General features: G+C 34.0%; 1 protein-coding gene across 5 annotated transcripts in view; it reads left to right on the top strand.

The window, feature by feature from the left end:
- FAF1 (Fas associated factor 1) overlaps positions 1-17,067 on the top strand; it is a 487,297-nt gene that overhangs the window by 83,454 nt on the left and 386,776 nt on the right. For 4 of the 5 annotated variants that reach the window (XM_087445969.1, XM_087445971.1, XM_004438535.3 and 1 more), the window contains exon 2: positions 1,465-1,533. In XM_087445969.1, coding sequence (XP_087302095.1) covers positions 1,465-1,533 — 69 coding nt within the window. Of the gene's footprint in view, positions 1-1,464; positions 1,534-17,067 lie in introns of those variants that run through there. The other variant, XM_087445973.1, reaches the window with a different exon arrangement.

A 17,067-nucleotide genomic window follows, 5' to 3' on the forward strand; every position in this document is an offset into this window, starting at 1 on the left:
AGTCTGGCTTTCACGTAGCATAATACATTTGAGATTTTTCCACATTGTTTTGTGTTATCAATAATTTGTTCATTTTTGTTGCTGAGTAGTTTTCTACTATATGAATGTACAGTTGAAGGACATTTGGGGTGTCTTATGTTTTCAGTGATTATGAATAAAGCTGTTATAAACATTCATGTATAATTTTCACATGAATGTATTTTCTTTAGATAAGTACCTAGGAGTGGGATTACTGTGTCATAACTTTCTAAGAAACTGCTAACCTGTTTTCCAAAGGCGCTATATCATCTTGCATCCTCACTAGCAATGTATGAGAGTTCCAGTTCTTCTGTATCCTTACCATTACTTGATATTGTCAGTATTTGTATCTCTCTCTCTGTTTTGCATTTCCCTAATGACTAATGATGTTGAGCATTTTTCTTATTCTCGTCTTTGTATCTTCTTTGATGAAGTATCTGTTAAAACCTATTGCTATTTATAATTTATTTAAATTGAGTTTTGAGAATTCTTCTTATATTTTGGTTATTAGTCCTCTATTAGACTTGTTTTGCAGATGTTTTCTCCCAGTCTCTGTCTTGCCTTTTCATTCTGTTAACAGTGTCATTCAAAGAGCTGTAGTTCTTAATTTTAATGAAGTCCATTTTACCAGTTTTTTGGATTGTGTTTTTGCTGTTGTATCTAAAGGTCACAAAGATTTCTTCCTATGTTTTCTTCTAGAACAATGCTAGAAATAGACTGAAAGTGATATATGTAATTTTAATTTTTTTAGTATCCATGTTAAAAATTTAAAAAGAAACAAGTGAAATTAATTTAAATCTTCTGTTTTATTTAAGCCAGTGTATTCAAAATGATCATTTCAACATGTATTCAACAGAAAAATTATTAATGAGATACTTTACATTTTTATTTTTGTGCTAAGTCCTACCCTCGTGTGTATTTAACACAGCACATCTTAACTCAGTTGAGCCACATTTGAGGGGCTGACTAGCCACATGTATCTAGTGGTTACCATATCAGACAGCACAGATCTAGAAGTTTTATACTTTTGGGTTTTACTTTAAGTCTGTTATTTATTTTGAGTTAATTTTTGTATAAGGTGCAAGGTATGGATTGAAGTTCATTTTTTTACATATGGTTGTTCATCAGAAACTTTTAAATAAAAGTTTGTTCTCGGCGATTAGAGATCTAGAGATTATCCTGGGCTCTAAAGGTCAACATTTAAACATACTTTCTTTTATTGCCTTATTTTATTGTCTTTTATTTCAGTGTAATGTAAATTTACTTTGTAATTAACAGTTTTCAAACAATATGTGTAAAATGCTCAGAAGTATTAGGCATTTAGTGTCGTGGCTTTATTTATATAGCTATTCAAACTTCAATTACACATGCTAGTTACCTTTTAAGACTAATTAACCTCCCCGTTCCCAAAATTATATCTAAAATTCTTATTTACTTTGTTTCCAGGCATGTACTGGCATTGAAAACATTGATGAAGCTATTACATTGCTTGAACAAAATAATTGGGACTTAGTGGTAAGTACTTTCTTCTTTTTTCCAGCTTTATTAAGATATAATCGACATATAAGGTGTTCAATGTGATGATTTGATATATGTATATATTGTGAGATGATTACCACAATGTTAGTTAACACATCCATCACCTTGCATTATTACTTTTTGTTTTTGTGGTAAGAACTTTTAAGATTTACTCTCTCAGCAACTTTCAAGTATACAGTACAGTATTGTTAACTATTGTCACCATGCTGTACATTAGATCCCCAGAACTTATTCATCTTATAACTGGAAGTTTGCACCCTTTGACCACCTTCACGCATTCTCCCCTGCCCCTGTCAACCACTAATCTAAACTGCTCTGTTTCTATGAGTTTGGTTTTCTTTTTAGATTTCACATATAAGTGAGATCATACAGTATTTGTCTTTCTCTGTCTGACTTATTTCAAGTACTTTTTTCTTTATTTGACCAGTAATCAAATTTTATGAGTTCTTGAATGTCTTTAACATTCCTTATAGGTTGTTCAGTGTACCATCGCCCATCTGTAACTCTAATCTGAGTAAATAAAATCTAAATATTTTATCTTTGAGATGAAGTTCTTATTTAGTTCAGTGTTAAATTACTAAATTATTATGAATTCTTAGATAATTAAAAAAATTTTTAAAGTTGTTTTCTTATCTTACTGTGTATTAAGGTTCATCTTCCCCTGTAGTATTGTGATGGAGATGCTTAGAAGGAGAGAAAAGTCAGACTTGTTTGAATGTCTGAATAACTCTATTTGGTGTTTCTGCCTCATTTCCTGGGGCCCTTACTGATGATTACTCCTTTCTAAAGCTGTTAAAGAAGTGGCATTCTGCTGTGGTTTTCCTTATGAACTTCTGACATTTTAATGTAGAAGTTGTTTATTTTTTTTCGTGGGGGACAGGGGGGCCTGACTTAAAAGGCAAGGCCCAGCACAGCACTACACATTCACAAAATTGTAATTTATTTACAACTGCAAAGCAGACTGAAAATGAATTGTACAACAGTATTGGAGCAGTATTGGTTGTGTTGGGATGACACAGATGTCCCTCAGTGAAATCCTTTGAAATCCTTAAAAAGCCTAAATTACAATTTCAAAGAAGTGCTAATTTTTGAAAGTCAAAACTTGAGATGTGTATTTACAGAGCTGAGATTAGATATGTAGGTATATTCAGGTTCATACATGGACTTACATAATCAGCTATCATTTATTTATATGCTTTGTGTAGATTTACTACTATTAATTTTTTTACTCATATTATAAAAAGCCTTTATTTTCAGTTTGTAAAAGTAATGTTCATTGTATGAAATGAGAAGATATAGAAATTTACAAAGAAGAAAGTAATAATCACCTTTAATCTCATCACTTAGAGATAGTAATTGTTTAACATTTTTGAGTGTATTATTCCAGGATATTTTCTCTTATGTGATTAACTTCTTTTCATACAAATGAGATTGTTCTATTGCTACCATTTTGTAATCTACATTTTTCACTTAATCTATTATGAATATCTTTCTATCCAAGCAAATGTAACTGTTCATTGTTCTTTTTAATGTTTGTTTAATGTTTGCGTGATATTTCATGGTGTGGTTGTAGCATAATAATTTTACCCATCAGTCTTATGCTTTTAGACTTTTAGGATTTTTGCAATATTTCCTATTATACACATTACTGTAGAGAATATTCTGGTACGTATATTCTTGCATACTTAACCTATTATTTTCCTAGATGATATTGAATAAATTCAATTCATAATTGGATTTCTGGGTCAAATTATATACATATTTTTAGGTTTTTGGATACTTGTAGTTAAATTGCCTTACAGGATGGTGACACTAATTTAGATTTTTACCAACTATGTACATTTTGAGATTGCCTATTTTATTAAGCCAGTGCTTCCTTTTTTTTTATGTTCTAGTACTTGTCAAAATTTACAGATATTTGTATGGCCTGACTCCAAATCCAGGCTTTTACCACTGTGCTATACTCTTAACAAAGCATGGTATAGGTGACATGTCCATGATTTCTATGTGTGGGTGGGTGGGGGAAGGAGCAGCAACTTATTTGTAATGATGTCCCCAGGTTTCTTGTCTTGAAGCTTCTTTTGTAATAGCATGTGCATCGCTTTATTTAGTTTGTGTATTTTTAGGGTATCTTTTGGAGAGGCTGATGTAGATTATTGGTTGAGGTTAAAAATCCCACCAAGCCATTGCATGGTACTGATGAGAGGGGTATGAGGTGGAAGTAAAGGGAGGTTGTGGGCTGGGAGTAATTGACTATAAGTCTCTGATGTGAGAATTACCATTTGAAGGGGTGGATGTAAGTTCTTTCCTTATTTGCATCCTATTGGTCCATGTTCATTAGTTTTGAAGATTAAAACATCTGTTGGTTGTGGATATTTTCTCAATCCAATCTATCTAGAGTATTGCAAAGGGAGAATTTTCCCAGATAGTATTAAATAATTGAATGGTACAGGTGTTCTCTAACTATTTGTGTGTTATTTTTTTGGGAAAATATTATAATAGCACTTGGGTTAAAAACAGTGATGTTATATTTCTGCAGAAATGTAATCTCATACTGTATTGGGCCTAAGCAAAAGCATCAGGCTATCTTTCACAACCTTAAACTTGGGCTTTCTTTTGAAATATATGTGCTAGCTGGCTTTCCTCTGCAAATAATCCACTTTTATCACAGTAAAGGTTTGCTCTGTTATGTAACTCTTGCCCTATAAATTTTCTCATTTCTCCTGTTTTTATACAGCACTCACTTTACGTTGTGGTTTTTTAAAAATGAAGTTTATATATTTTGAATAATCCAAACTTTTCATTAGGATCATGGAACTTTTTATATGGTGTTTTCTATATTTTGCCTGTGCATTATATTTTGTGTTTCTAAATTATGATTATCACTGCTCTGTTTGATGGGCCTTGTGGAACAGTTTGCATAATTTGAATCTTTAACCTAGGACATGCCTGTATTTTAAATTTCCTGCACATATCTGCCCTCTCCTTCAGTGTTTGTGGACATTTTGCTAGAGAAGTATAAAGGAATGTGACTTAGCCACTACAATCTGGAATTGTGATGAATATAAGAAAATCCAATAAAAAAACCTCATTCTGTCAGTACTGAGTGCTTACAGTATATCCAGATTTATGCTAGATACAGTGGGAGCTTAAAAAAAACGTAATAATGTATGGTGTCTGACTTTGAGAAGTATACTGAAAAATTGATAAGACACATGGTCTTTTATACATGTATGTTATACTCAGAAATGAGAATAACTTCCTGAAAAATGATTGCAAGTATTTTATCTATTTTATAGATTTAGGCACATAAATAAAAAGTATTCTATATGAAAATATAACCCAGTCCCAGGAATTTTACCCATTAGTCACTTTGCTTGATCTGCACATTATTTTCATTATATAGCTATCCACAAAACAGTGCTTCTACACCCTATGTTTTAAGTACCCCAGAGTTGATTCTTCTTATTTTGGGACAACTGCATATTGGGTTATATATGCTAAAATTCTGAAAACAAAGTAACATGAACTTGAAGAGTATTGAGAAGCATCTCAAGCTACTGTTTTACTTGACACGAAGCCTGTAGTATTCTCCCTGCCTCCATCTACCTCAGACTTTCATTTTTCACATTGTTTTGCACTTAGAGTTAAGGGAAGATTAATGTCATTATAGTTGATTCATTCCTTGCGGATGAGTATTTTCTATTTATATCTACAAAGGTGAATAAGTAAGGAAGAATTGTTGGCAATGAATTAGAATCTTTTACCAAAGGATTGGCTTCTTACGTGGAAGCATGCTATGTGATCACTATAAATTGTAATCCGGGCTCCAGAATTGACCCACTGCTCATTTTCTGTTTTCAGTATAGAAGAATTTGGGCCAGTGGAGAATAGAAATCTATATCGTTTGTTTTAATTTTGAGTAATCAAAATGTGAGACAGCTAACTATAGTGGTAAACCCATTGCATTAATCTTGAATCAGGAGCCTGCCCTGGCTTTTCAAACCTCTTGTCATTATTATATTGGGTATGGCCTAGGACAAGTTACTTCTCTCTGAACTTCTGAACTTCTTCATATTAAATAAAGGGCTTGGACTAGATCATACTCAAGATTCTTTGATACATGAAATATTTATGAGGAATCTATGTCCTAATTTCTGTCAAGATTCTATAAAAAGCAGTCAATTATGAATAGTAGTATAACAAACATTTTAATAGAACTTTATAAGTTTGCAACACTTGTGCACATACCATTTTGTTTAATCCTCTTAACAACTTTATGATGTAGATAATGACAGGACAAGATGCTATACCAGTTGTTGTACAGAAGGTCTGTATTTATGAAACTCCTTCAATAAATTAAAATTTACAGTAAGCTCTAGGAGATCCAGGGAAAGATATTTGACATACTTGATAACCCAATGCTAAGTGAAATAAAGTAAAAGTAAACATTAACCTAGCCATACTACATTTTAAGTACTCTATGCTCTTAGGAAATGATTTTTGAACTTTGCACTCCATTTCTGCTCTAGTTTGCTGCCTGTGCTGACATAGCTATTTTGTTGAAGAAAGACTCTATTCAGAGTGCTTGTATTTATCTTTAGCTACATGTTTCAACTTAAGGCAAAAATGATATAAATCAGCCTATTTCTGGATCATTACTGAATTTCTAGTCTTCGGAGATAATTTTGCATTAATAGAAGCGTGCAATAAAGTCATAAACGCTGAAAAGTCAAACGCAAGGAAAATTATCATGCACATAATGTCTCATTTTAAGATTCATTGAGGTGTTTTGAGACATTTCCATTCCACCAATTTTCACTTTTGAAGAAATATATCTTAACGATTATCCTAAAATTCCTTAGAATACTGTCTTCTAATACCTACTCAGGATGTGGCTATAGAGTTCCTCGAGTGTGCACTGCTTCTCTACTTTATACAGTGTTATGAACACCTGCAGTTCTATGAATGAGCTAGTCTAACCAGTGACATAATGAGTCTCTGTTGTCGTCACAAAGCAGCCAGGCATTGAGCGCTCCCCCTCAGCAATGGCCATTAGACACTGGCTTATGTTTGCACAGATCCTTGCTATGACAGAAGAGAAGTTGCTGTGAAGGGGAATGTACCATCATATCAATTTCTCCTTCTTTGCTATAGCCTTCTTTGTTTCCCTTGTTTTTAAGGGACTAGAAGCCCATTATTTACAGAATTTTTCAATTTCTCAGTTTGTAATTTGACCACCATCCCACTCCTACTGTCTCTTCTTTTGTTGAGGGTCTGCTTTGTGCTAGGTATCATGTCAAGTGATTTACCTACATTATTTCATTTACTCTTCATAGCAGTCTCAAAAGGTGGATAGGAAGATATTATCTTTATTTTGTAGATGAGAAACTGAGGCCCAACAAAGTTAAGGAAACTGTCCATGCTTACACAGCTAATAAAGGGTAAAACTGATTTTGGACCCAGGTCTGTCAGTCCATAAACATTTTCATAGCTTTAAAATCATGGTTTAAGGTTATTACATTTTCTGTACCCAGTGTTATTCTTTTATGAACTCCTATAGTTTTCTTTCTGCTGCTCACAACTAATTTCACGTTGTCAAGTGAAAGACTTTATGCTATAGTTACATAGTGGTACTTTACTCTAAATATGTTTATACTTTGTTTTCAAATAGATTCTAAGATTCTAGAGGAAAAGAATTGTGTTTCTTATTAATCTTGTCTTGGCACATGGTAGTTGCTTAATAAATGCTTATTTGACTGATCGATTTTATCATTAGCACACATTTTTAAGTCTATTTTTCATTTCTATCATTTGGATATTTGAAAAGTCTTTGCTGTTAAGACTTCTGACTCTTACTGCTGTTACTCTTCCTTATCTGGCAAACATCAGGTTTGAGGAAAGAGGAAGAATAACCCAGATACCCAAGGAAAAGGATTGGGCTGATTTCATTATCTCACTAGTAAAATTTACATGGTCTCTATCTGTTGTAGCTTTTTGAGAAATATTTTTCACAAATAAGTTCTTTCCTTTGCAATTTTTTCCCAAGCATCTCATAAAAATCTTTATCCCCCCTTCTGTTTATGCTGGTTGTACCATACTAACGTAAAGAAAGCACATCATATAACCCAACCTATTTGAAAATTTTGATCAATTCTGCCTCAGGAGAAAACTTAGTGCGATAAAAGACTACTGCTACTTACAGTGTAATTAAATGGGTATGCAAGAATTGGTTTTTACCTTTCAAAGGAAAACTTAAGTTTGTACAGACACGAAATTCCAGTTTACTAAACTCACGGTGGTTCACATATCAAATCAAAACTGTCTGAGGTCCACATTTTTCCCCTTGAGTTGCAGCTTGAGGTATTTCTTCACTGGATTTTGCTCCATATGTTGTATTTTCCTTTAAATATAATCTAGTTCTAGAATTACTTTATTGCATGAACCAAACATCTCTTTTACAAAATCTCAGGAAGATCCGCCCTGAGCTAACATCTGTTGCCATTGTTAGGATATCACTAAATTTTCAATTAATGTACTTTTTTTTTGGTTCAAGATACAATCTAAGATCCACAATGCATTTAGTTTTCATGTATCCATAGCCTCCTCCAATCTGTGATGGTAGATAAAAGTTGAGAGGCTTTAGGACCTAGTAAAAATGCGGTGTGTTAATCACCTAGCAGGAAAAGATGTGCCCATTGTTAAATGAAATTTGGAAATGTGGCTAATATTTATTGCCTTCTGATTTCTAGTATAGTTTATCTAACCTATGTTTCAGAGCACAAAATACTTAAATGAAATAGTAAGGAGTCATCTCACTGCTGTGAAACTAAGCTAAAGGCTTTATGCTAATTCTGAAAGAAGTAGTATTTGCTACTTATGACTTGAACATTTAAAAGAAAATAAAAATTTAAATGGTTTTGTTTTTAAAATTGTTCAGTTCAATCAGATGCAGTTTGATCTTGATATTTTATAAAGCTTGCTAACCTATAAGTTAGCTTGATTTTAAAAATGAAGTTATTTTCAACAAGTTGCTTTGCTATGATATTTAACTAATGTATTTCTATTACTGAAAGTGGTTTAAACAAAGTATCATTGCAGCCGAGTCAGTGGTTTAGCACACCTGTAAATGTGATGACTTGCAGTTCCTCCTGCTGGTTTCAAAGATCATCTGACATAAATCAGTGTGTGCTTGGAAAAGAAAATAATATGGCAGTTAAAATATCTGTTTTTATAATTCTTTATATTTATACTGACAGTTTTTTAAAAATTTGCTACTTAATGGTAACATAATTTCTTAGAAAGTTTAGTTATACCTCTGTCTTTATTTAAGTAAAATGGTAATTAAAATGTTCACATACAAAAATTTGTATTTCCTATTTATATCTCCCCAGGTTCTCATTTTCTTCATTCTCTTTTATTTATTTTTTTATTAAAAAATTTTTTTGGAGGTGAGAATGCTTAAGATCTACTCTCAGCAACTTCATTCTCTTTTAATCTTATTTTTGGATTTTGTTGTGTGGTTTGTTTAATTTGATGTTTTAGTAATTTTTTATATTTTTGGTGTACTCATCTAATACTTCTTTCTCTCTTGTGCATGGATTTCTCTCAAACACACGCTTGTTCTGTGTCTTAAAAAAAAAAAATCATAGCCAAGCTTAAAGTTTCTCTACATGGTAAATAGTTCTATAGTTCTTGAGATACCAAGGTACTCTAAGATTAACTATGCTTTGTCTGCATCCATTTTAGTTACAGGAAACTGAACATTGGAGTTGTTCTTTGAATGCCTCTGTTATAGAATTTGGGACATCTTCTTTAGCTTAATGTTGAAGGCCCTCTACCTGTTAACCCTGCCTTTTCATTATGAATGAGCCTCCATAACTCTGGAGCCTGTATGACTTCATACCGCCAAATTAGCCTATAATCTCAAACATAGTATATGTATTCCTACCACTGAGCTTTTTGCTTTATAGGAGTCCCATGGATTTCCTCCCCTCTTCGTTGTTTACCAGTCAGATTTTATCCTTTTTTTTAAGGCTCACCTGAAGTCTAGTCCCTTCCAATCCCTAACAGCCTCCTCTCTCCTGTCTCTGAAGCTTTGAATCCCTTATTGTGGTACTACTCTTTTAACATTTAGCTTTTGCTACATTGTTCCTCTTCCCTTCACCCCAATGCATGGGCCATGCATACACATACTCACATATATACATTTAAAGAGAATGTGTAATAAGTGTTGAAAGAATTAAAATGACTTCCAGCTAGGGTGCGTAAGGAAGGGCTTTATGGAGAAGCATACGCTTTGATTCATAGATATAGCTGGGAATATGCATTACATGGTACTTTTAATAAATCCATGGCTAGCAACTGTGTAGATGTCTTTGAAGATATTTGAGTAGTCCTAATGTATTGCCACATTATTACCAACATGTTGGCATTTTGACCTTTTTTTTTTTTTTTAAACCAGGAAGTTTATTATCTTTTTCTTAATGTCAAAATTGAGGTATAGTTCTAGAGGTCAGTAGTCTTTATAGTCAGAGGTCTGTATTTTAGGGACATGGCAAGTCTAATAGCACCCTCACAAATTCTAGGGTTAAATTTTGGGATTGTTTTTCTTAGTAATTGATTTAATGCAGAGAGGCTGACTACTTTTAAAATGTATAATGACTGATAACAGCATGTTTGAAACATGAGCATATCTAAAAATGTTAAGGAATTACAAAAGAGTTGCAGAATAGTGCAGAGTTCTTGATACGCTTCATCAAATTTCTCCTGTTAACATCTTACATAACCACAATACAATTGATAGCAATTGGTACAGTACTATTGGTAATTTTGGTACAATATTACTACATACTATGTGCTGTTGGTACAATACTATAAACTACAGACCTTACTACTAATATCACTAAATTTTCAAGTAATGTACTTTTTTTTGGTTCAGGCTCCAATCTAAGATCCACAATGCATTTAGTTTTCATGTATCCATAGCCTCCTCCAATCTGTGATAATTCCTCAGTTCTTTGTTTCATGACCATGACACTTTTGGAGAGTACTCATCAGGTATTTGTAGCATATTTCTGAGTTTGGATTTGTCTGGTATTTTCTCATGATAGCCTGAGCTTATGCGTTGTTGGCAAGAATACCACAGATGTGATTTTGTGCCTTTCTCAGTGTAACAGGAGGTGCATGATGTCAATATGTCTTATTACGGGTGAGGTTAACTTGTGACACCTGGTTTAAGGTGATGTCTCTCAGGTTTCTCCACTTTAAAGTTACTATGTTTCCCTTTGTAGTTAGTAAATATTGTAAGGGAAGATATGTTGAGACTATACAAATATCCTGTTTCTCATTAAACTTTTGCCCACTGATTTTATCTCCTCTTTGGATTTGTCATTGTACCTCTTATAAAATTATTATTATTTTTTTAAAGAAGTTTTTTTTTGCTGAGGAAGATTTGCCCTGAGCTAACATCTGTTGCTAATCTTCCTCTATTTTGCTGAGGAAGATTTGCCTTGAGCTAACATCTGTTGCCAGTCTTCCTGTATTTTGTATGTGAGCTGCTGCCAAGGCATGGCCTCTGATGAGTGGTATAGGTCCACACCCGGGAACTGAACCCAGGCTGCTGGAGTGGGGTGTGTGAAACTTAATCACTAGGCCACCAGGGCTGGCCCATAAAATTATTTTTTAGTAGTTCTAGGTTTTACAATATAATCTTTAGACAGTCAGAATCTACATTTAAATAATAATATGCTGCTTCATGCGCAACATGCTGGCCCTGTAGCATTGTATTTCCAATTCTTCTCACCCATTTTTTGTATTGTTGTTATGTATTTTAGTTTTGCATATGGTATAAACACAATATGTTGCTACTATTTTTTCTTCAGGTAGTCAGTTATCCTTTAGACTAGTAAAATATAAGGAGAAAATTATTTTATTTTACTTTCATTTGTTTCATTTCTTTATGTATATTTAAGTTTTTGTCTGGTGACATATTCCTTCTGCCTGAGCTACTTCTTGTAATATTTCTTATAGAGTAGATTTACTGGCAGTAAATTCTCAGTTTTTGGTTTGTCTGAAGAAGTTTTTATTTCTTCTTCATTTTTGAAAGGTACTTTCAGTGGGTCTGGAATTCTGTTTTTCCCCTCCTGCACTTTAAAGATGTCACACTGTCTTCTAGCTTGCATGGTTTCTGGAGAGAAGTCTATTGCTATTATTATATTTTCTCCTCTGTGTGTAATGTCTTTTTCCTCCCCTTGGCTACCTTCAAGATTTTTCTCTTTGTGTTTATTTTTCAGCAGTCTGACTATGATCTGCCTAAGGGTGTGTGTGTGTATGTGTGTGTGTGTGTGTAGCATTTGTAGCCCTGCTTGGTGTTCTTGGATCTGTGGTTTTGAAGATTTTTCTTTTTTTACTGATACTAAGTTCATATAACATACAGTTAACTATTTTAAAGTGTACAGTTCAGAGGTATTTAGTGTATTCACAATGTTGTGCAACCACCAGCTCTCTTTAGTTGATTTTGAAAATTCTTGGTTGTTATTTTTTTTCTGCTCTTTTCTCCTGTGTTTCTGGCTATGCATATATTAAATAGTTTGATTTTGTCATTCAGTTCTTGGATGCTCTTTGTTCTCTTTTTACCCCATCTTTTTTTTTCTATGTGTTTGTTTGAGTAATTTCTATAGACTATCTTCAGGTTCCCTGATTCTTTCCTTGACTGTGACAGTTCTGTTGATAAGCCTGTTGAAGACATTCTTCATCTCTGTTTTTTATTTCTAGCATAGTTACCATGTCTCTGCTAAAATTACCCACGTTGTCTTATATATAGGGCCTTTAACATATTAATCATAGTCATTTAAAATTCCCTGTCTAGGCTGGCCTGGTGCCGTAGTGGTTAAGTTCGTACTCTGCTTCGGCAGCCCAGGCTTCGCTGGTTCAGATCCTGGGCACGGACCAATGCACTGCTCATCAAGCCATGCTGAGGCGGTGTGCACACAGAGCAGCTAGAAGGATGTACAACTATAGTATACAACTATCTACTGGGGCTTTGGGGAGCAAAAGGGGAAAAAGGAGGAAGATTGGCAACAGATGTTAGCTCAGGGCCAATCTTCCTCAAAAAAATATTAAAAACAAATAAATTCCCTGTCAGTTTTTTTTTTTTTTTTAAGATTTTATTTATTCAGTTTTTTCCCCCCAAAGCCCCAGTAGATAGCTGTATGTCATAGGTTCACATCCTTCTAGTTGCTGCATGTGGGACCCGGCCTCGCGCTGGACGGAGAAGTGGTGCCTCGGGGCGCTCCCGGGATCCGAACCCGGGCCGCCAGCATCAGAGCGCGCACACCCAACCGCCAAGCCACGGAGCCGGCCCTTCCCTGTCAGTTTTAACGTCTGTATCCTACTGGAATCTGTTTCTTTTTTTTTTTATTTTATTTTATTTTATTTTATTTATTTTATTTTTCCCCCCAAAGCCCCAGTGGATAGTTGTGTGTCGTAGCTGCACATCCTTCTAGTTGCTGTATGTGGGACTCGGCCTCAGGATGAACGGAGAAGTGGTGCCTCGATGCGCACCCGGGATCCGAACCCGGGCCACCAGCATCGCAGCGTGCGCACTTAACCACCAAGCCACAGGGCCAGCCCTGGAATCTGTTTCTGATGATTGCTTGTCACTTGCAAATGTGCTTTTTCTGGACTTTTGGTATGCTTTGCAATTTTTTGTTGAAAACTGGGTATTTTATGTAGGATAGTAGAGACTAAGATAAATGATTTTTATGTCTGGAAATGGAAGACTTTAGTGCAAGTGTTTGAGTTGATCTAATTTTGAGTAGGGTTGGGTTTGAGATTTTTTTTCCTATGGCTTTGCTTACTACACCAAAACCTTTAAATTCCTCTTTGATACCTTGTGTTTAGGGTGTTGACTGGTTGGCTAGAGATTTTTTTTGATACTCACTTCACCTTCAGCTTTTGATTTTCCCTTTGTGCTTCAGAGATGGTGTGTCTCCTGCAAGTTACCTGTTACTCTGCTAACTAGCCTGGCCATGGGGACTGGAGGGCAGTCTGTTTTTCTGATAATAGTTAAGTCTTCTGCAGGCATTGAGTCCCTGGGTCTTGGGTTTGTGACCTTCTCAAAGCTACTGTCTCTCTCCAGTTATAATTCTGAGCCTAGTATGGTTTCCTGCCCCTCTTCCTGAGGTAGAGGATTTTTCTCACTCTTCTCTTCATCTGGTTCCCATGGATATCACCAGTGCCCTCAGGTGACAATGTTTGTTCTTCTCCTCTCAGATTAAGGCTTTTGTTTTGTGAGGGAGATGGAAGGGTCCTGGCAGAGTTCTGTGCCCCCCTCACAGTGTGTGCTCCTCCTCTCCCTTTGTTCTGCATCTTGGGAGAGACTTTCTGAGGACTCTGCTGATTATTTTTCTGTGAGCACTTGGTGGTGTTCATGGAAAAAAAGCCTGCAAGAACTTGCAGACACCCTATATTTGCCTTAACTCTTTCTCACCAGTGCACTGTTAGTCTCCACCAATTTGTCAATCACCCTAGTGTAACTCTTACCTAGTAAGCTAGTGCTCACATCTTGTCTCTCTCTGCATGCACCTGTCTTAGATTTTGGGCCCGTTATTTGCCCTGTGACCTTGTCATTTCACTGAGTTCCAGAAAAGTCATAAACTTGTGCTTTCTCTCTCTCCATAATAAGGTTGGAAGCAATACTCTTTCCAATTCTCTAATGATCCATTGTCATTATTTTGAAAAACCACTGTGATTTCAGTTTGTATTTCTTCTTTCCCCAATAAATGTTTAGTAGATGGTTTTAAAATTTCCAGATGCAAGATCCTATTTTCTTGTTTTTGTTAGTAACTTCTAGTTCCATTGTGTTGCATTTAGAGAGTACTGTTTATAACATTTCTACTTTGTGGAAATTATGTTTCTTTGTGACCTAACATATGATTCATTTTTGTGTATGTGTCATTGTCTTTTGAGAGGTGTGTTCCCTATTATCAGAATGTAAAGTTTAATATATATCCAAGATCTTCTACCTCTTTTCTTATTTTTGTTTGATCAGGTTGATCAAGTTTTGTCCACTTGATCTGTCTTGTATTGAGAGTGGTGTATTTAGTCTGCTCTTAGTGTATTTCAGTGTCTTTTTAAATCTCCTGTAGATTTTCCTTCATGAAGTTGGTTACTTTGTTATTTCATGCATACATATCCCAAAGCATAATATCTTCATTGTGAATTGTGGGTTTTAAGCATTAAAAAGTGACCTTTGTCACATTTAATGCTTTAGACTTGGACTAATATCAGATGGCTACCTCTGCTCTCTTTTTTTTTGTTTCCATTAGCCTGATATTTTTATTTTATTTTTAGTCATTTTGAATTACTTTGTCTTAGGTATATCTCTTGTATACAGCAGATAGTTGAGTCTTGTTTCATGAGCTGAATTGAAAAGTTTTTTCTTTTAATAGTTTAGTCCATTCATATTCACTAATATGATTGATGTGTTTGGTCTCAATGCTGTCATATTTTTAAATTATGCATGCTTTGCTGTATTTGCTGTGCTTTCTATGAGATATATTTTCTTTGCTTTTTTTATAGGTTTATTTTATTTATAAAATATATAGTATGGTTTTATTTATAAAATAAATAGTATTATTTTATTTAGTATTTTACTTTTAGTTATTGTAGTTATTATTTATAGCTGTTGCTTTCATTTATAGGTTATATTTTTTGTTCTTGTGGTTACTTTTATACTTAAACTTTTTTTAATGTTCTTAGTCTCATGTTTTCTTTTTAAGTGTTTTATTATGTGATTTATCAATTTTTAAGTATTCTTTAGTCCTACCTTTTGCCTATATAACAATCAGTGTGCTTATTCTATTTTCCTTTTTCCCTCTTCCTTCTTCCATTTAAAAAATTGTATTACTTATACTTTTTCAGAACATTTAAATTTGTCCATTAGTCTTTCACCCTGCATCTCATCTTTGTTTTAGTGGTGTATATTTATATATTTGTAAAATATTAATCATCAGTCCTTTTACTAAAGTTTTCTTAGTCATCAGTTGATTGGATGAAGCTTTCTCTAGTAGATTTCTCAAGAAGGGCTGATTAGTGCAGAATTCCCTAAGTTCTTGTATGTTGAAAACTATTTTTCTATCACCCTGATATTTGAAGGACAACTTGGTTGCATATAAAATCTTTGGCTCATACTTTCTTCGATTGCATTTTTAAAAAATGACTGCTTCATTATTGCCTTGGTTTATATATTAGTTCGGAAATGCTGATGCCAGTCTTATTCTTTTGCTTTTGTAAGTTATTGATCTTTGCCTGGAGGCCTTGAGGATTTTATCTTTATATTTGAAGTTTAGTAATTTTAGTAGAATATGTCTCAGAGTTGGTCATTCTAGATTAATTTTCCTCAGGCATTGAGTGAGCTATTCAGTGTATAGATTCATGTCTTTTTGTATTTCTGGAAAGCTTTCTTAGGTTATAATTTTAAATTTTAGTTCTGTTCCATTGCTTTGTATTTTTTTCAGAGACTTGCCAATATAAATATAATTAATTTGTCTCTTTTCCACTTGCACTGCTTTCTCTCTGATCCTTTTTATTTTTTTCATTATGTTATTTTCATTCTCTTGGTTGTTTTTCTGCCTTTCCTCAATGCCCTGCATTTAATTTTGTTGGCATCCGTTTTCCCTTGGACACCTTGTGATTTATTCTTCATTTCTGAGAGAATTTTGTCTTTTTCTTTTTTTTCCCGAGTACCATCAACTTTTTTTCATTTATCCCTGCCTTTTAAAATTTTTATTGTTCATAGTTTTTGAATTTTCTGATTCAAGGTGGTTTTTCATATCCTCAAATGCTTATTTAAATATATTTAAATATACTGGAGTATTGATTTACAGTTTCTTCCTGCTTCATGGTTGTTTTTTGGGAGGGAATTTTCCTCGTAGATATAGATAAAATTTCATTTCCAGATTTTTTGCAATAGGTCTTATATATATTTGTTGAACGTATACATATATTCATTTTTATGAAAATAGTATGAAATAGTATGAAAATAGTGATTTACAAGATTTTTATTTAATGGCGCCCTCTTCTGTCAGTTTAGCAAAAAAAGTTCAGATACTTTAGCCAGTTTTTTGGTTGGTTTATTTTGGTCTGTGTTGGGGGGATAGAGGGGTGGTGAGAAGTAATGAGTGCTTTGATCTTATGGTTCTCTTTTGTCTTATAAGACCATAAATTTTCCCATTTTGATTCTTTTCCCCTTTACCACTTGTTTGCCAAAGAGAGCTTCTCACTTTCATTTTGCTTTTTTGCTTTTTATAGAAGCTATGTGTTTCTTAAAGTGCCCCTTTAAGTCATCCCTGCCGCTTTAAATTGTGCCTTTTTTGAAGTCCCTTTCCTGTAATCTTTGCTGTGATCTGTTCATACACTTTTTAGTGTTCTTAGGCTCTCAGTCAGTAGTTTTAATCTCCTTCTCTAGCTTCCCTCTCTTTCTGTCTTCCCTTCAGTTTTTCTGAG

Source organism: Ceratotherium simum, chromosome 22 (genome assembly GCF_057802395.1).
Source record: "Ceratotherium simum simum isolate JZ-2026a chromosome 22, ASM5780239v1, whole genome shotgun sequence".
Classification (NCBI taxonomy): Eukaryota; Metazoa; Chordata; class Mammalia; order Perissodactyla; family Rhinocerotidae; genus Ceratotherium; species Ceratotherium simum.